At 37.4% G+C, this 20,949-nt stretch overlaps 1 protein-coding gene across 1 annotated transcript; it reads right to left on the bottom strand.

Annotated features, from left to right (window-relative positions):
* Positions 1-10: 10 nt before the first annotated feature.
* On the bottom strand, positions 11-20,725 carry ZSWIM2 (zinc finger SWIM-type containing 2). Its single transcript, XM_058186961.1, is given in 9 exon segments — positions 11-502; positions 3,491-3,644; positions 5,769-5,866; positions 7,361-7,445; positions 8,547-8,798; positions 15,214-15,427; positions 15,646-15,686; positions 16,455-16,531; positions 19,787-20,725. Coding segments are annotated over 9 exon segments (1,737 nt in total). The 5' UTR covers positions 20,111-20,725.
* Between the last annotated feature and the right edge of the window lie 224 nt (positions 20,726-20,949).

Below are 20,949 nucleotides of genomic sequence, written 5' to 3'. Positions count from 1 at the left end.
TGTTACAATTTTAATCTGTCTTTCAATTTGCGCATAATCTTAAATCAGTACCAACTCCTTTATCGGTAAATTTATCAGTATGAGCCTTTGGAATAAGGACTAAACCCTTCATATGCCTAGAAAATTTCAAATGTCTTGGCTTTTGAGTGTTAAGCAAGCTAGAACCAGCATCTCTGGTACAAGGATAGCTGAAGCCATTTAATGTTAAATGTTGCTCAGTCTCTGCAGAATTTTTTTTCTTGTTACAGTTTTCTTGAAAACTACTTGGAGATACCTCTGTGACACAGTGAGGCTTTATTTGTTTGATAGACAATCCAGTGCCTGGTATAAAAAGATCCAGCCCAGGCTGCTTTGCAAGGAGGTGCTTTGCTTGAGACCCTAATTGATTTACTTTGTCTTTGCTTGGTGCCGTCTCCCAGGTTAATGGATTATATACAACATGGTCATCAATAGGACATGCATTTTCTTTCTGCAACTGACAGTCAATGCATTTTCTGTGGAACTAAATAAAATATATAATGTATTAAGACTTGGTAATTTTCCGCCAACATTATTTATGCATCTTTCATGAGTCAAATATTACATGTGAAATGAAATAATGCATCTGAACTGCCATTCAGTTGTTTGAGGCAGGTAAATGCCATGACTGAAGAGACATCTCTGATGTCTACTAGCATCCATATTATCTTTTGTGTCATACATTTGAAGAGATTGTTAATTAAGGTTTATTGGAATTGCTAGGAAACAACTAGGAAGTTGTTGATTTGCTTCCTTTGAAGCAATATAAGTTGCCTTTTTATGTATTCAAAAGCTCAAAATGATTACTGCAATGCTCTCTACATAGGGCTCCCCTTGAAGAGCATCCGGAGGCTTCAGTTGGTTCAGAACGCAGCTGCGCAGGTAATAGAGGGAGCCCCTCGTGGCTCCCACGTGACACCTCTCCTGCGCAGACTGCACTGGCTACCTGTGGCCTTTCGGGTGCACTTCAAGGTTTTGGTTACCATCTTCAAAGCGCTCCATGGCATAGGGCCAGGTTATTTATGGGACCGCCTGCTGCCACCGACTACCTCCCACCGACCCGTACGCTCTCACAGGGAGGGACTCTTTAGGGTGCCGTCCGCCAGGCAGTGCCGACTGGCGACACCCAGGGGAAGGGCCTTCTCTGTGGGGGCTCCCACCCTCTGGAACGAGCTCCCCCCAGGATTGCGTCAACTTCCTGACCTTCAAACCTTCCGCCGCGAACTTAAGACACATCTATTTATTTGTGCAGGGCTGGCCTAGAGTTTAATTTTAAAATTAATTTTAAATGGGGTTTTGTATTTTTTAACCATAGTTTTAAATTTGGCCTAATGGAATAAGTTTTTTAAATGTTGTTTTAACATGTATTTATTTTTATACTTTATGTTTTATAAGGCTGTAAACCGCCCTGAGTCCTTCGGGAGATAGGGCGGTATAGAAATTTGAATAATAATAATAAAAATAATAATAAATCACCTCAGAATGAGTTCAGGTTACTGAGGGATAGTTACTCATGTAGAAGGTTTTGAAATAAAATTAGTTCTCACTGAAGCCTTTAATAGCCTATAGAACTGCTGTAAACACAGTGGGTCATAGATTCAGCAAAATACTTCATAAAATATTCCAACAAGCTAGTTTAAGTACAGGTTGAATGATATAACTAATGGATAGAAGGCTGGAATAAGAAAGTTGAAGGAGTGCAGGATATGGACACATTCCTCAAATATCTGAAATAAATTATTTTAACTTATTCCTGACTACAGGACACGAGATACTGGATTTATCTTACAGGGAGGCAGATTCTGAATGAAAAGCTTCCTAAGAGGAAGCAGACACTTTGAGAGGGAAAAGGCTCCCATTCCTTGGATGTGTTCAAGCAGGGGCTAGACTGCCATCTGTTTGGGATGCTTGGATTTGGATTCATGCAAAGCCTATAATGGGACTTAAGCATCTAAATGGCTTCTACTAACTCTAATGATTCTAAAAATAACTGAAAAATACATAAGTAGTAAATCTTTGTTATGTTAAGGGTAGCCACACAGCCATAGCCAAGTCTATAATGGATTCTAGGAAAGTGAAGTAACAGCTGAATTTACCCCAATAAGTATTTGCTTTACATGGCTCCCTTTCTTGCAAATGTGACTATAGGTGGCTAACATGTTTTTTTAAAAAAGAAATATATTAAGGGGTGAACCCCCCCAACTCTCCAAAAAAGTAAAAGCTAACATTGGAGCACATCCAGATCTTCAATGCTTTGTGAAAGGCTGGCAACGATGGACTTATCTAATGGGATTATGTCACAAGGTGCTGTGACAGAAAAGGTATGGTTCCAATGATATTCAGAAAGGACCTGGAGTATGCCCCTTTTGTTGGATCTAGTGAGATGGCTAGACAGTTTCCCTATCTTTGTCACCTTAAGAGCTGCCAGTGGCTGGAGCTATCCCAATCTATATAGGTGCAGATGTTATATCCTAACATGTACAGTATCAGTATCTCCCCCCCCCCGCTCTTCCCCAACAGCACAAATAAGACAAAATAAGCATACATCAATGAATTAAAAATGCCTGTAAAATAAGGCAACCTATTTACAGAAGTAACTGGGCCTCATTTACATAGTCCAATCATTTTTTCTCCTACACAAAATGCAATAGTATAGAAATACATATTTCCCTTCCTCCTTATAGCCAAAGCAGCAGGAAAACAAGAAGATGGCAATGTACTGAGAAAGGAAGAAAGAAAGAGAAAGGAGTGATAAAAACTGGATACATAGGAAGACATAACAATGCAGGAAAAAGAGAGTGTTAAGCTAATATTTAGACTAATCTTCAAAAACATTGTACAACCAAATCTGCAGAGACTAGTGATTTTCATACCCGACCTGGAGGAGCACATGGGGGAGATCCTCCATTTTATGCCCACAGCTACTCTGTGATGTAGGCTGGGATGAGAGTGACTGTTCCAAACACATCCAGTGAGTTTACATGGTTGATGCTTGACTAAAAGTCTTGCATTGTACACTCTAACCTAGATTTGGTAAAATCCAATGTAGTTGTGACAAGTATCTTAACATGAAAGGAATGTTTAGAAACTATAAATATGGTCTGATTGTGAACAAGGCACCATTTTATCCTGAAGCAGTTCGTATTCTGAAGTGGCTGTGGCTCTAGTTCTAAAAATCAGGGGAATTGTGGCAGATCCCTGACTCTTTACCACTAATGATTGAAACAGAATTTCTTGATTCCACAAATAGATGTTTCAGACACCAGACTCTGCTTGCTAACTCTGTAGACTGCCTCAATGCAAAACAATAATTAAAAAGGTATGTCACAGCAGCATGCAGGCTTTACATTATATTACACATATGTTAAATCATTTCAATATTTTTGTGATGGCTTGAAAAATCTTGTATCAGAAATTAACCTGGGTTTCAGGACAACAACTAAGTTGCTGCTCAAGCGGATCTTCAGTTTACCTTGTGATTACATGGTAAGGTCCTTGTGACTTGGCCAAGGCAGAATATCTTCAAACAGAGTCTACACTGTAAACCTGGATCAAGTAAAGGGCTGCCCTTCCTAATCACCATATTGGGTATTGAGTTCAGTACCTGCTGTGGTATGCAGCTGAATCTGAAAGAGATGTAACAGAGTATCTATTCCATATGAGTTTATGCATTTATCTGTTTTTAAAATCTTATTTCAAAAAAACAATGCAAACAGTGCTGATGTACAGTAATCCCTACTTATATTTGCTCACTTAGCAACCATTCTGAAAGTTATGACCATTGCAGCATTCCTGTGGTCATTCATCCTTATGACCAATTGCAGGATACTGCAGTGTCCCCACTTATCTCCGATCCCATCCCCCACACTGGGTCACCCACATGCTTTAGGCCTGCTTCCCACTTCTCCAGGCCCCACATTTTCCTCCTTACTTACGTTTCATTGATCTCCAAAGCTCAGGAGGTTGGGGAGGGAACAGAACGATTTGCTTTGCTTCAATAATGTTAGCAAAGCAAAGGAAGCCTCTTCATTATTTGGATCCCACAAGGCTCCATTTTTTCAAGCCGGCATGTCTTCAATCAGACAGCTGAAAATTGCTTTGGCCCAGCGACCCATGTGGCCTGAAATGGAGTGTCCTATCCTCCTTTCCCACCCTAACTTCCTGAGCTCCAGAGATCATAAGTATGCAATTGTGACAGGATGGGGAAGAGCTACAGGGATCTGAAGGGGAGAGGAAAGGCCTGCAGGGACACGGGGATGGGGAAGGAGGCGCAAGGGCTGTGGGAATCCTAAGGGTCAGGAAGTGGAGCACAGAGTGTCTCGGAGTGTGTAAGCAGGAGGTCGTGCCCTTGCACTAGGCCTCCCAATGCCTCTGCCCAGTGGTGAAATGCTACTGGTTTGGTCTGGTTTGCCTGAACCGGTAATAAAAAATGCTACAGGTTCATTGAACCGGTAGTAAAAATTGTTTTTAAAAAAGTTCTGACGATCAGCTGAGTGACCCGTGATCATCGGAACTTTTTTTTTTACTTTTTAAGCATTTTTTTTACTTTAAAATGCTTTAAAAAGTTTTTAAAAAAGTTCGGATATCGTGGGTCACTCAGCTGATCGTTGGAACTTTTTTTTTTTTACTTTTTGGGTATTTTTTTACTACCAGCTCAGGCGAATAGGTAGTAAAAAATAGGTAGTACTTTTAAAAAGTAAAAAAAAGGCTCCGATGATCACAGCTGTGCCATGTGATTGTCGGAATCTTTTTTTAGGGGGGGTGTGGGTGGGCTGGGTATGTTTTTGCTCCCAGCCTGCTAGGCCAAAACCAGGGGGTTTAGGCCAAAACCAGGGGTTTGTGTCCATTTTTGCTCCCAGGCTTCCCTGAAGCCTGCTAGGCCAAAACGGGAGGGGTTCTGTTTTGAAAGAGAGAGAGAGAGAAAGAAAAAGAAAGAAAGAAAGAAAGGAAGGAAGGAAGGAAGAAAGAGAAAGAAAGAAAGAAAGAAAGAAAGAAAGAAAGAAAGAAAGAAAGAAAGAAAGAAAGAAAGAAAGAAAGAAAGAAAGAAAGAAAGAAAGCTGGCTGAGGAACTCTGGGAGTTGAAGTCCACAAGTCTTAAAAGAGCAAGTTTGCAGACCTTTGATCTAGTCCAACCCTGTTCCAGCAGGACATTGTTAGTGAGTTTCTGTCTTTTGATCCTGTCACATGGTTACATAGCCACACCCACCCAGTCACATGACCCACACCAAGCCATGCTCACCAAGCCATGCCCACAGAACAGGTAGGAAAGAAATTTAGATTTCACCACTGTCTCTGCCACCTGAGGCACCCTATACTCCAGTTCTCGGCCTGTGTGGTCATTTAAAAACTGCATCAAGGAGACCATGAAGTAGGGATTGTTAAAATCATCTCACTTAATTGCCATCACCATTTGCAAACATGATGAGTAAGTAAGCTGAGGATTACCTTTAGTTAGAAAAAATAAAATCGTAAAATGAAAGATTTCAAATGGCTTTCATATAAATACTCTAGACTGATACATGACAAAAAGTTACTATAATGTCAGTAAAAATACAGAAATGTTTCTTTCATTGGAACTATGGGAACCCACTGGGAATAGATTACAATTCTTTATAAATACCATGAAATATTAAATAAAATGGATTAAAATATATAATTAATATCACTGCTTTCTTAAATCATACCTCTCCTTCCTTAAGTTTTTTAATTAAAAACCACTGAAATGAATTTTATTCAATTTTTTATCTTACTGTTCCTTGTTTTTTTCTTCTGGATTAATCTTCAGATTTTCTTCTGTTGCTGACAGTTGCACTTTTGGTTCAAATGATTTCCATCTGTGATTCCTTTTCTGAAGTAGAGATATAAAGAAACTAAGCAATAGGACATATTGTTAAAGGGAATAATCATTTATCATTTCAGTAAAACCAATAGCAGAAAAATGAATTCACTTTACATAAAAAAATACTTGAAAAAAAAGCTGCATAAATGGTAATTTCTCAGATCACTGCTGTATGTTTTGTTTAGAAGACAAAAACCCGCAATAATGTGAGTGGACTCAGTTACAATGGTGATAGAGACCATGGGAAGACCCCCAAACCAGGTTGAGACAGATTATCCTGGTGAACATAGCATGATCGTACATTGTGTGATCACTAAGTGTTGATACCATCTTGATGACACAGGGTAACAGTTTATTTTAATTAGTAAGTAGAACACAGGCTCTGAAAAAAGAAGCAGGTCAAATAGGATGGCAGATTCAGTTTGTACAAATAATTCTGATCCAGGATTGGTATTAGCAAGTCACAAACTTCACTTTGGTCAGGTATGTCTCAGTATTCCTGACAGAAGAGTTGAAAAACTTTGTATTTCATATGAGCAAATAAAACTGCACCAGGGCATACCAATACCATAAGTATTATAGGCAGGTTAAACAAAGGTAAAAATCCCCAAACAAAACAGTAAATACAAAGCTTTCTTCAACTGAAGCCTTCAGGATGAAAAGCCAGCTTCTTTTTGAAATATCTTTACACATTTACACACATGAAATTTCAAAATATCTTTTGAACTAGATCAAATAGATAGATAACTCTTCCTTCTCAACCTCAGTTCCAGGGAAGCAGATAGGGAGGCATTTACTATACATGACTCGAGAAGCTGCATTTCTACACAACACTTTGCTTTTCCCAGAGAATTGTAGAAAGCTACATCAACTGCCACAGAATATTTACTCTCATTTTAGGGAGAAGGAAGCAGGTTACAGAGGAAGGATAATTGGGATTTTTTTAAAAAAAAACCAACAACCCTATATTTCACCCCCATTGTGTTCGTTCAGGCTATGAATTCTCCACAACCAGTAGTGGGATGCTCAACTCCAGATTTGGGAGGGGTTGTATTGTTCATAATGAACTAGATTAGTGGGCCACTGGTTAAGTTAAAAGCACCACACCTATTAACCAAGGCACAGTTGAAAGGAAACCCAATATTCTGTCCAGAAAAGGAAAGCAGCTAAAAGAAGAAAGCTTCAAGTTAACTTTTTTTGCTATAGCACCTCACATGCATATCAACTCAAATGTAAACACTGCTACAGAGAGATCTTTATTGGATTGAAACAGTGCTTAGGATCTCATCTTTATTTTGATTTTTAGACTACAGTATAGTACAGTACAAGAATATATTCATCACTGTTTAAAAACAAGAAAATAAAATAATCAAATCATTCATTGGTACAATTGATTTACCGACAAGACATAATAGGAAGAATTAAGTTTCCTTTACTATTGCTTGCTTTTTAAATTGATGTATTAAGGTTTGCATTTTTTAAGGGAGGGAATTTATACTATACCTCTCGGAAAGCAAAAGTATGCGACGGATGACAAAAGCTTTGAAAACATCCATGGCATAGATAGTAATCGCTGCATTCAGTACACCTTGAAATAATATTATTAATATTAATAACATTTATACAAACATTCCTTAAAACACTATTGTTTGATTTAAAGAAATGTTCTACTTTAAAATAGAATACACCAATAAGCTAAAATTTCAAGTTAATATGCACATGCATTTGCAGAGGAGCAACTGAGCAGAAAGTGAAGAAACATGCCTCATGATATCATAACACTAATTTTATGACTTCTGTACTTGCACTAAATGTCGGAATGCAATGACAATAGGGTGAAACTGCCTTGTTTTTTCATGACTGTGGCTCATTGTGCTAAGATGGAAAGACTTGACTCTAAATGTACAGTCTTTTACATACTGAAATACCATGGTGCAATACCCACAGTAGTTTAGAAGCTTTTCATGCTCTTGGATGCTATCAGTAAATTGATTTATATTTTCTTCAAATGAAATGAGGAAAGTTAGAAAAAAAAAACATTCTCACAAGCAGACACTAGGTGGTGCAAAAGTCTTTTTTTTCTTCTGATTTAATTGCTACTCTTGATTCATGAAGGAAAAATAATTTTGATATACAGTTTGCTGTTGTATAAATATAAAATTAACATTAAAATTAATTGTACAGCTAAATATGTTTATATTTTTAGTGTCAATCATATTTTTAAAGAAACTAGAATCTAATCATTTCCTCTTACATATCTTTAAAAATATTTACAGATGTCACTTTGAGTTTTAATACTTCCTAAAGGAAATCTCATCTAGCCAACTATATAAATTGATATTATTAATGTGAATAAAACTCAAGCCTTATGATTCAAGATATATAATCACAGATAAAGTAGAGTTTTATTACATCTACTACTGTTAGGATCCCAGTTGTGCTGGGTGCCAGAGAGCTTATTCATTAGTCAATGAGCTTAAGATTTTCATCCATAAACTTTTCATGAAACAATTTTGAAATGTGGCATTATTTAAATATATAAACTTAGATGAAAATTTGAACCAATAATTGACATGGCTACTCATAATAATCGCAAAGGTTTCGTCTTTGATTCCTTACAGAAAAAATATTTAAAATATTACAAATAAATTGATTCAGGTATAACTAGTTAAACGCCTTAAATGCTTACTTGTAGCAATTTCCCTCAATGGGTAGTATTCTGCAATTATTGCAAGGGATTCCAAGGTGTTTGTTAAGGCTTTGTTTTTCTGCTGCAGTCACAAGTTTTTTGCAGTTTCTGAATTCTTCCAAGATAAGCTTCAGTGGTGCAAAATTTTCCCTGCACAGAGGACACTTCACTAAAGAATTTTTTTCTAAATCTCGTTGGTGATCAATCCAAATTTTCATACACACTATATGTATGTTGTTCCCACAACCAAACCTGTGTACACAAGAAATTGTTTTTTGAAATGCTACCTAACTTAAATAATTTTAATATTTATTTTAATGCACTTAAATTTCACTAGAATTACATTATTTTTCATTTGTTGTCATGGAATTTTATGTATCAAATTCTTAATGACAAATTGTCAGGTAGTAAATACTTTTCTGTGAGCACATATACAACTCCTACTAAAAATAGTGAAATCCAAGGAGATCCATTAGAAAAGGGATGGACAATATTTTAAAACTAGAAAACCAGATGACCTTGATGTGAAAGTTGTGTGATGCAAAATAAGGACTGAAGTCATAAGTAGTCTGTATAGACCAAGGGATTCCATCTACAACTCTGCCAGTTGTCTGTAACATCATCTACTAAAATTTGGTCAGATATTTATTTAAGAAATCCTGTTTGTTCTGTATAAAAGCAAAGAGGAGATAACACAGTTTTATCAAAATGTTGAAATGTATGTTTTTTCCCCCTTTTTGCGTGTACTGGTCTGCTTTTAATGTAGAAAAAGAAGTTTAAATTCCAAATAAAAAAGAATACTTTTTCCTATTTATCTACTTACAAAAAGAAACAATTTTGAAATGTGGCATTATTTAAAATATATAAATTTAGATGAAAATTTGAACCAATAATTGACATGGCTACTCATAATAATCGCAAAGGTTTCGTCTTTGATTCCTTACAGAAAAATATTTAAAATATTACAAATAAATTGATTCAGGTATAACTAGTTAAACGCCTTAAATGCTTACTTGTAGCAATTTCCCTCAATGGGTAGTATTCTGCAATTATTGCAAGGGATTCCATCTACAACTCTGCCAGTTGTCTGTAACATCATCTACTAAAATTTGGTCAGATATTTATTTAAGAAATCCTGTTTGTTCTGTATAAAAGCAAAGAGGAGATAACACAGTTTTATCAAAATGTTGAAATGTATGTTTTTTCCCCCTTTTTGCGTGTACTGGTCTGCTTTTAATGTAGAAAAAGAAGTTTAAATTCCAAATAAAAAAGAATACTTTTTCCTATTTATCTACTTACAAAAAGAAACAATTTTAATACTGGTGCAGGGCTTTCACAGCCAGCATCAATTTAATGATCATAATTTTTCAGGCTCATCTGAATAGAATAAAAAATAGATCCTGCAGTAACGTGAAAACCACCACAGATTCTTTCCATTAAAAAAATCTAAGCTTGCAAGAAGAGAAATATCACTAAAATTCTGACAGAGGGTACTAGCGGAAAATGTATTTGTGAGCCTGAAAACTGTGAGTCCAAATATCAAATAGCCTATCCAGGGATCAACTTGTGATTTTCCAGATGTTGCTGCCAAACTCACAGCAGCAGTGCCTGCCAAACAAAGCCATTGTGAGGAGTGCTGCAAGCTTTTGCTAGTAACACATGGAACACTTCTACTAGAACAAAGTGGAATTATGGACATGAGTCCAAATATCAAATAGCCTATCCAGGGACCAACTTGTGATTTTCCAGATGTTGCTGCCAAACTCACAGCAGCAGTGCCTGCCAAACAAAGCCATTGTGAGGAGTGCTGCAAGCTTTTGCTAGTAACACATGGAACACTTCTACTAGAACAAAGTGGAATTATGGACATGAGTCCAAATATCAAATAGCCTATCCAGGGATCAACTTGTGATTTTCCAGATGTTGCTGCCAAACTCACAGCAGCAGTGCCTGCCAAACAAAGCCATTGTGAGGAGTGCTGCAAGCTTTTGCTAGTAACACATGGAACACTTCTACTAGAACAAAGTGGAATTATGGACATGAGTCCAAATATCAAATAGCCTATCCAGGGATCAACTTGTGATTTTCCAGATGTTGCTGCCAAACTCACAGCAGCAGTGCCTGCCAAACAAAGCCATTGTGAGGAGTGCTGCAAGCTTTTGCTAGTAACACATGGAACACTTCTACTAGAACAAAGTGGAATTATGGACATGAGTCCAAATATCAAATAGCCTATCCAGGGATCAACTTGTGATTTTCCAGATGTTGCTGCCAAACTCACAGCAGCAATGCCTGCCAAACAAAGCCATTGTGAGGAGTGCTGCAAGCTTTTGCTAGTAACACATGGAACACTTCTACTAGAACAAAGTGGAATTATGGAGATCCAGTAGAAAAGGGATGGACAATATTTTAAAACTAGAAAACCATACTAAGACCTTGATGTGAAAGTTGTGTGATGCAAAATAAGGACTGAAGTCATAAGTAGTCTGTATAGACCAAGGATTCCAAGGTGTTTGTTAAGGCTTTGTTTTCTGCTGCAGTCACAAGTTTTTGCAGTTTCTGAATTCTTCAAGATAAGCTTCAGTGGTGCAAAATTTTCCCTGCACAGAGGACACTTCACTAAAGAATTTTTTTCTAAATCTCGTTGGTGATCAATCCAAATTTTCATACACACTATATGTATGTTGTTCCCACAACCAAACCTGTGTACACAAGAAATTGTTTTTTGAAATGCTACCTAACTTAAATAATTTTAATATTTATTTTAATGCACTTAAATTTCACTAGAATTACATTATTTTTCATTTGTTGTCATGGAATTTTATGTATCAAATTCTTAATGACAAATTGTCAGGTAGTAAATACTTTTCTGTGAGCACATATACAACTCCTACTAAAAATAGTGAAATCCAAGGAGATCCATTAGAAAAGGGATGGACAATATTTTAAAACTAGAAAACCATACTAAGACCTTGATGTGAAAGTTGTGTGATGCAAAATAAGGACTGAAGTCATAAGTAGTCTGTATAGACCAAGGGATTCCATCTACAACTCTGCCAGTTGTCTGTAACATCATCTACTAAAATTTGGTCAGATATTTATTTAAGAAATCCTGTTTGTTCTGTATAAAAGCAAAGAGGAGATAACACAGTTTTATCAAAATGTTGAAATGTATGTTTTTTCCCCCTTTTTGCGTGTACTGGTCTGCTTTTAATGTAGAAAAATCCTTTTAAGAGGTTCTGGGCTGATGAGGAACTTCAGCTGGGATCGTCAGAGCCTTTAAACTCTTTTTTTTAACAACCTCTTCGGCCGAAGAGGTAGTAAAAAAAGGTTTTAAAAGGCTCCTCTGCTGAAGAGCTTGTAGAAAAAATCCTTTTAAGAGGTTCTGGGCTGATGAGGGAACTTCAGCTGGGATCTTTTTTTCCCCTGGCGATCCCAGATGAGTTTCCTGATCATCACAGGCTTTTAAAATCATTTTTTAACAACCTCTTACAACAGTCCCCACCCATGCCCACCCAATCCCCCCTCCCCACTTACCTATAATTACTGCTCCTTTCCGGCTGGCAAAGCCATGCTTTACTTCAGTTACTGTAATCAGTTGCATCAGCTAGCAACTGACTCTGCCTGCCTAAAATCCATCTCCTCGTGAGCAACTCAATCTGCCTGCTTTGCTGGCTGAGGAACTCTGGGAGTTGAAGTCCACAAACCTTAAAGTTACTAAGTTTGGAGACCCCTGATTTAAAAAAATAAATAAATAAAATAATAAAATAAAATAAAATATTTGTGCAGCTTTCTGAGATTTGGTGTATTTCTGTAGTGTTTCACTCTAACTAACAAACACACAAAATCTCACAAAGCTATATGTGGCATTTTGTGTGTGTGTGTGTGTGTGTCAGTTGTGTTGTGTGTGTGTGTGTGTGTAAAGTGTGAGGTTCTTGCTTGTTACAGGGGCCATTTTGGGTGAAGTGCAGCTGCTTTTACATTGTGAGTCAGTTGTGTTGTGTTGTATGTGTGTAAAGTGTGAAAGTTGGTTTTTGAGTTTTTTCTGGCTGCAACAAGCAGGAACCATTTTGGGTGAAGTGCAGCTGCTTTTACATTGTGAGTCAGTTGTGTTGTGTTGTGTGTGTGTTGGTTTTTGGTACCTCTTATTGTTTTGTATACTTTATTATTTTTATTATTTATTGTTATTGGCCATGCCCACCCAGTCATCTGACCACCAAGCCACGCCCACCAATTAAGCCACGCCCACAGAACTGGTAGGGAAAATTTTTAGATTTCACCCCTGCCCCAAAAATTCTCTTTTACAAATGTATAAGAAAATGTAGGAAAATACTATCAGTCAAACTGCATGATTACAAATATGTTACTTTCTCCTAGCAATTTAAATCCAACAGGGACTCACCTGCAATAAGTGACAGGAAGCATCTTTTTAAGTAGCATATCCTGGCAAACAGGACATATATCCTCATTATCAATATTCTTTTGTTTAACATACCCATCATCAACTGTTTTCAATTCCTTAAGAGAATGGGCAATTACTTTTACTTGGGGGGCAAGTTGTGGATTTTGAAGCAGATAGTTAATTTCTCGTTCTAACAGACCAATCTGTAAAGCATCTGTTGAAGAAAAAAAATAACTTTAATATGTATAATGAATCCCTAAAATATACAATATGTTTATTTGTTGGAAATTCTTGCCCTCCCTCCCAGCTACAGGATGATCATCTGAGTGATGGTGAATATAAGGTTTTCTGGGGGATGTAAATACAACAACAAATGTTTCATGCAATGAGTTCCAAACATAAAATAAAATGACAAAATTAACTTATACCTACATTCATGGTCTCTTGGAAGTTTGAACTTTTTTAATAATAACCTAAAAATAAAAGCAAATACAATTTATTCAGTAACTTTATGATTTAAATGCAGTTGGCTTTTCAATTTTAAAGACATACGAACATAAGCTCAATTATGCAAAAATGCCAGACAGTTCCCTATATTCCTTAAAGTTGTATTCCATCTGCATGACATTTACTAAAATTTGTTTGTATATAACTATCATTCATATTTCTTATTGTACCTTGTAACCTACAGCAAACAAAGTAAGGGATTATTTGACCCTCTTTCCCAACTTGTATTTGGTGAAACATTATGATGTCTTCTCTTTTCCCTGATGGATATTTAAGAGCTCTCCTTATGCACAGATTTAATTGGATTTCCAAACCAGATATTTCCTTTTTTGGTACATGCATACACCCCATATCCCATTTTTTAAATTAAAGAAAAATAAAAATGAAATACTGCAAAGTGCCAGACCTTCAATATTATCTTTATTTCCAAAAATGCCCCTGAGCCCTGAATTCCCTGAACATTTTGTCTTCCAATACTAAAAAATCTTCTTCTAAAAGAAAATCTTATAATTTGCCTCTACGTGAGCCTTTTTTCTCATCTTTCAGGATCCTCTACTTTCCAATCTTCTTTTGTCCTTTTATCTGTCTATTTTATCTTATTTTGATTCTTCCCTCCTCAATGGCAGAATAATATCTGATTTTTAAAAAGCTGAATAACATTAAGAGGCCGTGCAGAATGTACACCAAATATAGAATGAGAAATTTATATCATTTTACATTTTAATAAAATAATAAAAATAAAATGAAATACTGCAAAGTGCCAGACCTTCAATATTATCTTTATTTCCAAAAATGCCCCTGAGCCCTGAATTCCCTGAACATTTTGTCTTCCAATACTAAAAAATCTTCTTCTAAAAGAAAATCTTATAATTTGCCTCTACGTGAGCCTTTTTTCTCATCTTTCAGGATCCTCTACTTTCCAATCTTCTTTTGTCCTTTTATCTGTCTATTTTATCTTATTTTGATTCTTCCCTCCTCAATGGCAGAATAATATCTGATTTTTAAAAAGCTGAATAACATTAAGAGGCCGTGCAGAATGTACACCAAATATAGAATGAGAAATTTATATCATTTTACATTTTAATAAAAATAAAAATAAAAATAAAAATAAAAATAAAATAATAAAAATAAAATAAAATATTTGTGCAGCTTTCTGAGATTTGGTGTATTTCTGTAGTGTTTCACTCTAACTAACAAACACACAAAATCTCACAAAGCTATATGTGGCATTTTGTGTGTGTGTGTGTGTGTGTGTGTGTCAGTTGTGTTGTGTGTGTAAAGTGTGAGGTTCTTGCTTGTTACAGGGGCCATTTTGGGTGAAGTGCAGCTGCTTTTACATTGTGAGTCAGTTGTGTTGTGTTGTATGTGTGTAAAGTGTGAAAGTTGGTTTTTGAGCTTTTTCTGGCTGCAACAAGCAGGAACCATTTTGGGTGAAGTGCAGCTGCTTTTACATTGTGAGTCAGTTGTGTTGTGTTGTGTGTGTGTTGGTTTTTGGTACCTCTTATTGTTTTGTATACTTTATTATTTTTATTATTTATTGTTATTGGCCATGCCCACCCAGTCATCTGACCACCAAGCCATGCCCACCAATTAAGCCACGCCCACAGAACTGGTAGGGAAAATTTTTAGATTTCACCCCTGCCCCAAAAATTCTCTTTTACAAATGTATAAGAAAATGTAGGAAAATACTATCAGTCAAACTGCATGATTACAAATATGTTACTTTCTCCTAGCAATTTAAATCCAACAGGGACTCACCTGCAATAAGTAACAGGAAGCATCTTTTTAAGTAGCATATCCTGGCAAACAGGACATATATCCTCATTATCAATATTCTTTTGTTTAACATACCCATCATCAACTGTTTTCAATTCCTTAAGAGAATGGGCAATTACTTTTACTTGGGGGGCAAGTTGTGGATTTTGAAGCAGATAGTTAATTTCTCGTTCTAACAGACCAATCTGTAAAGCATCTGTTGAAGAAAAAAAATAACTTTAATATGTATAATGAATCCCTAAAATATACAATATGTTTATTTGTTGGAAATTCTTGCCCTCCCTCCCAGCTACAGGATGATCATCTGAGTGATGGTGAATATAAGGTTTTCTGGGGGATGTAAATACAACAACAAATGTTCCATGCAATGAGTTCCAAACATAAAATAAAATGACAAAATTAACTTATACCTACATTCATGGTCTCTTGGAAGTTTGAACTTTTTTAATAATAACCTAAAAATAAAAGCAAATACAATTTATTCAGTAACTTTATGAATTAAATGCAGTTGGCTTTTCAATTTTAAAGACATACGAACATAAGCTCAATTATGCAAAAATGCCAGACAGTTCCCTATATTCCTTAAAGTTGTATTCCATCTGCATGACATTTACTAAAATTTGTTTGTATATAACTATCATTCATATTTCTTATTGTACCTTGTAACCTACAGCAAACAAAGTAAGGGATTATTTGACCCTCTTTCCCAACTTGTATTTGGTGAAACATTATGATGTCTTCTCTTTTCCCTGATGGATATTTAAGAGCTCTCCTTATGCACATATTTAATTGGATTTCCAAACCAGATATTTCCTTTTTTGGTACATACACCCCATATCCCATTTTTTAAATTAAAGAAAAATAAAAATGAAATACTGCAAAGTGCCAGACCTTCAATATTATCTTTATTTCCAAAAATGCCCCTGAGCCCTGAATTCCCTGAACATTTTGTCTTCCAATACTAAAAAATCTTCTTCTAAAAGAAAATCTTATAATTTGCCTCTACGTGAGCCTTTTTTCTCATCTTTCAGGATCCTCTACTTTCCAATCTTCTTTTGTCCTTTTATCTGTCTATTTTATCTTATTTTGATTCTTCCCTCCTCAATGGCAGAATAATATCTGATTTTTAAAAAGCTGAATAACATTAAGAGGCCGTGCAGAATGTACACCAAATATAGAATGAGAAATTTATATCATTTTACATTTTAATAAAAATAATTTACCAGCAGATATGTTTACAAAGGTCCTTCTCTTTCAGAAATACTGAGCAGCTGCATGAATGAGGGTTCCCCAGGGAAACCTTATGTCAAAAAAATAGAAAACATGCTTAATAATTATGCCACAGCATTTATAAAATGGAATAGTACTAGAAAACAGAAATAATAGTACTAGAAATAGTGTAACAACTATTTCTCTTCTAATGTACTATTTCTCAGAAAAACCTATTTATGTTCACATACTTTCAAAATATATATCAACATCTATCATTCATTGAAACAGAAGAAAAAGACAACTGAAGTCCATTAATGACATCAAAATGCACTTCTGGAAAGCTATAAGAATATACATACAGGTTTGCTTCAATGATTAGGGTGTGCACTCCATACTATGAATCATAGATTTTAGCTACTAAAGCATAACAATAAAAGCTTTTTTGATCAGATACTCCCATCAGATGGGAATTTTTTCCTCCAGACTAGAAATGTTGTGATGTACATCAAATTCCCATTTGAAAAGCATTGTTCATTATGTCCCACTTTTGCTCTGTGTGTGCTATATAGAAGACGTAGACTATTTCTATTTTCTTTCAACTTTTCAATAATTTCATATTGCAAGTAGGGAATATATTTAACATCTTGCAACTTACGTTTTAATCTCATACAGGTAGTCCTTGACTTACAACCATAACGAAGCCTACCCATCATGATTTTGAGTTGTGAGTCATAAAACAGGTCAGTCATTTGACCAATCCAATTTTATGACCTTTTTGGGGGCAGTCAAGTTAACACAATTGTTAACACAATTGTTATGCGAACTAGTGGATGTAAATGAGTTTTACAAAACTGTTGTAAAACTCATTTGCAGTCATGAAACCATGGGACACTGCAAATGGCAATAAATATGGCTTGGCTGCTGAGTGTCTGAAGTTTGGTCATGCGACTGAAATGGAGAGTATGACCATCAGAACTTGAAATCCAGGTCATAACTAACCCCCAAGTAGGTCTGTCATAACTTTGAAGTGTCGCTATCTGACCAGTTGTAAAATGAGGACTACCTGTGTTACAGAATTTCAAAATGTGACTTGAAGCTGCTCATCGATAAGGAAACCAGAATATGCCTATTGGAGAAAATGTGAATAATATTTTAATACTTTTAAAATTAGCTCTAAGCTTACACTTGAGAAGTTTGATGTATGATTACAGTTTTATGACACAAGATGTGTAGCTTTATCCCTTGTATATGGAGAATAGAGCAACTAGTACTGTCCCTGAGAAGAAACGAAACTGTTCTGTCCTCCCTCGCCTCCGTCGAAATGATGGCTTAATTAGCCGTCACTATCAGCTCTGGCAACAGAATAGCCAGCGTCTGCCAAGAGCCTCTGTTATCTTCCACAATGCTGGTGAGTCACCTAGAAACAAACTTCAGCTCTTAATCAGTGGATTTGCCTGTTACAAAGAGACACAGCAGCTCTGGCTGCCTTTTATATCCTGTGGGGTGTGGCTCCATGACTCAGCACTTCCTAGGCCTGCCCCACCCTTGCTTCTGTTGTTCCCTCCTCTCCTGCCTATGAAACCAAGCCTGATTGCCATCAGCTGGGTCTGAAGGCGTGGCCTGGGGGGGAAGAGTCAGGGGATGGAGGCCTCGTTATCTCTTCCACCTGGCCTGTTTCTGGCTCCTGGAGCTGAGCCAGGCAAGCCGGTGCTCCCGAGGTAAGTCCTGACGGCCCTTCCCCCTCACTGTCCAAGTCACTTTCTGGCAGCAGGCCCAGCTCGGGGGGCACAGACACAACAGAAACTGGCAGCAGAAAACTGCTTATATCTACCAAAAAAGAAAAAAGAACTCACAAAAATAATGAGATAGGATCCCAATAGGTACCTCAACTAGCAGGAGGAGAAAAAGAAATGAGCAATTTGCTACAAAGTGTAATATAAGAAGTCCAGTGGGGAATTTTGCATTCAAATAGCAGGTGAGTGTTTGTGCATGGAGCAACATTCCCTCACTAAATGAGGTAATAGATATATCTCTGTAGGCCTATCAGTTGGGCTGGGATAATGAGAGGATATTAAAAGCATGGAGATTTTTGGAATGACTTTACAATGACAAATATTACTTGTCAAATGACAGGGCTTCAGAGAAAATCTTTGTGGCTTATGACGTGAAACAAACAGCAAACAGCAGTAATTGCATGTCAGTAATCAATTAGTTTTATATATAGGATACCTTATTTTACTTTTAATCAGTTCAAGGTCAAATCAGCAATATGGCTTGGCCATAAGTTTATAGTATCCCTTCTCTAATAGCTATAGCTATAATCCACCCCTAAATCAACAAAAGTGAGCATATAATCGCTATTTCACTTGGTTTATGAACTTTCTGCATGAGTAGGCAGAAGGAAAATCTTCTGAACAATAAAACAAGATCAAATCAGCAGCATTTCCTCCTTGCAGTGTTCTCGTTCACGTGATTAAAATCTCAGACACTGGGCAACTGGGTCATATTTATGACGGTTGCAGTGTCCCAGGGTCACATGGGAACGTTTTGTGACCTTTTGACAAGCAAAGTCAATGGGTATGCCAGATTCACTTAACAACTGGTATAACACAGTCACTTCACTTAACAACTGTGGCAAGAAAGTTCGTAAATTGGGACAAGACACCTTTAACATTTTTTTTCACTTATCAGCAGAAACTTTGGGCTCAATTGTGGTCGGAAGAAGAGGACTTCCAGTAGCATCTCTTCTCTAATAGCCATATTACTGTAATCCACGCCAAATCAACAAGAAGTGAGCATATAATCACTATTATGAACTTCCTGTATCAGTATGAAAAAGGAAAACAGTGACACTCTTAAATGCAAAACAAAAAACAAAAACAAAACCCGAAGTGCAGTGTTTGGGCAGAGCTTGACTTTCAAGTGCTCAGGCTTTTCTAAGGGAAGGGAACATGTTGAATTAAGATATTAACTCTATAGGTAGCAAATTAAAGGCACTTTCTATATACTCAGAAGCATTCCCCATCCACAGTTAAAACCTCCCAAATCTGAGAGTTCTTGTGTTGTAATGATACAGTGGTGCCACTAAGAGATGCTTTTAGCTTCAAAATTACTCATGAAGCTAAAAGCGGGGAGGGGGTGGGGGGGAGGAGAAGGAGAAGCCAGGTTCTCTTTACAAGAGATAAATTCTGGTCTCTTGAAAGAAAGAAAAAAAAGCAAAGCCAAATACTTCATCTGGCATCCACAGCCACACCAGCCCTCTGCGCCTTCCCAGGCTGCGTAAAAGGGGAATGAGGGTCCCATCCCATGTCTTTGCCCTGCGCCTCCGTCTCCCCTCTTCTACCCTGAGCTCCGCCGCCCTCCGCTCTTCCTCCTGCAGGACGAAAGCGGTGGGGCCCAGTTCCCGCACGATACGCATGGTGGTGCCCAGCGCCTGATCCTGTCGCCAGCTCAGCTCCGGGCTGGCGGAGACGCGCCTTCGTGACATGAACGCCACCGCTGCTGCTGCTGCTGCTGACGCCCCCCTGGAACCAAACCCGTCTCCCTCTGAAGAGGAGCCGCCTGGCGAGTGGAGCGTGGCCCCGAGGAAAAGGAGCAATCCGCGCGAGGAGGGCCTCACGAGACAGTAGGAAGAACGGTCGCTGAGAAGCGCGCGGGTGGTTTCCATGGAGACGGGCGGCCGGGCGTGGACTCCAGGTGACGGAAGATGGAGCCGTCTGGCGTTTCTTTCACGCTTCTCCAGCCTCTTTCCTACATTTGCGCTTTGTTTGTGCTCGAGTTCTGATTCGTTGAAAGATGTTACAGTATATCTGTGCTCATTATCTTCCCTTTTGTCCCACTGGATCTATTCTTCTAGCCGTTTTCTTCGCCCAGAGAGAGAGAGAGATGTATCGCTAGCTAGATAGCTGAAGATGGATGGATGGATGGATGGATGGAAGGAAGGAAGGAAGGAAGGAGGGAGGGCTGAAATCCAGCAGGTTCTGACAGGTTCTGGAGAACTGGTAGTGGAAATTTTGAGCAGTTCGGAGAACCGGCAAATACCACCTCTGTCTGGCCCCAGAGTGGGGTGGGAATGGAGATTTTGCAATATCCTTCCCCTGGAGTGGGGTGGGAATGGAGATTTTGCAATATCCTTCCCCTGCTGCCCCCACCAAGCCACACCATGCCCACCAAGCCACGCTCACAGAACTGGTAGTAAAAAATCTGGATTTCACCATTGGATGGAAGGATATTGATGATAGGTATCAATAATAGATATCAATGATAGATATTGATGATAGGTATCAATAATTAGAAAGATGATAGATATAGATAGACAGACAGAAAGGATGGTGCAGATTAGTTTAAAAGTGTATCCTGCTGCATAAAATGAGATGAAAGGAAAAATACATTTTAAATATTTCTCGATTGATTGGAAGTGATGAAGTCTTATCAGCTCAGTTAATCAATAAAATTTATTATAGACTCAGACCACTATCAATGTTTCCACTTCATATATTTATAATG

This window comes from Ahaetulla prasina, chromosome 1 (assembly GCF_028640845.1).
Source record: "Ahaetulla prasina isolate Xishuangbanna chromosome 1, ASM2864084v1, whole genome shotgun sequence".
NCBI lineage: Eukaryota > Metazoa > Chordata > Lepidosauria > Squamata > Colubridae > Ahaetulla > Ahaetulla prasina.
The sequence above is the reverse complement of the archived record's forward strand: the minus strand, read 5'-3'. Positions and strand labels throughout refer to the sequence as shown.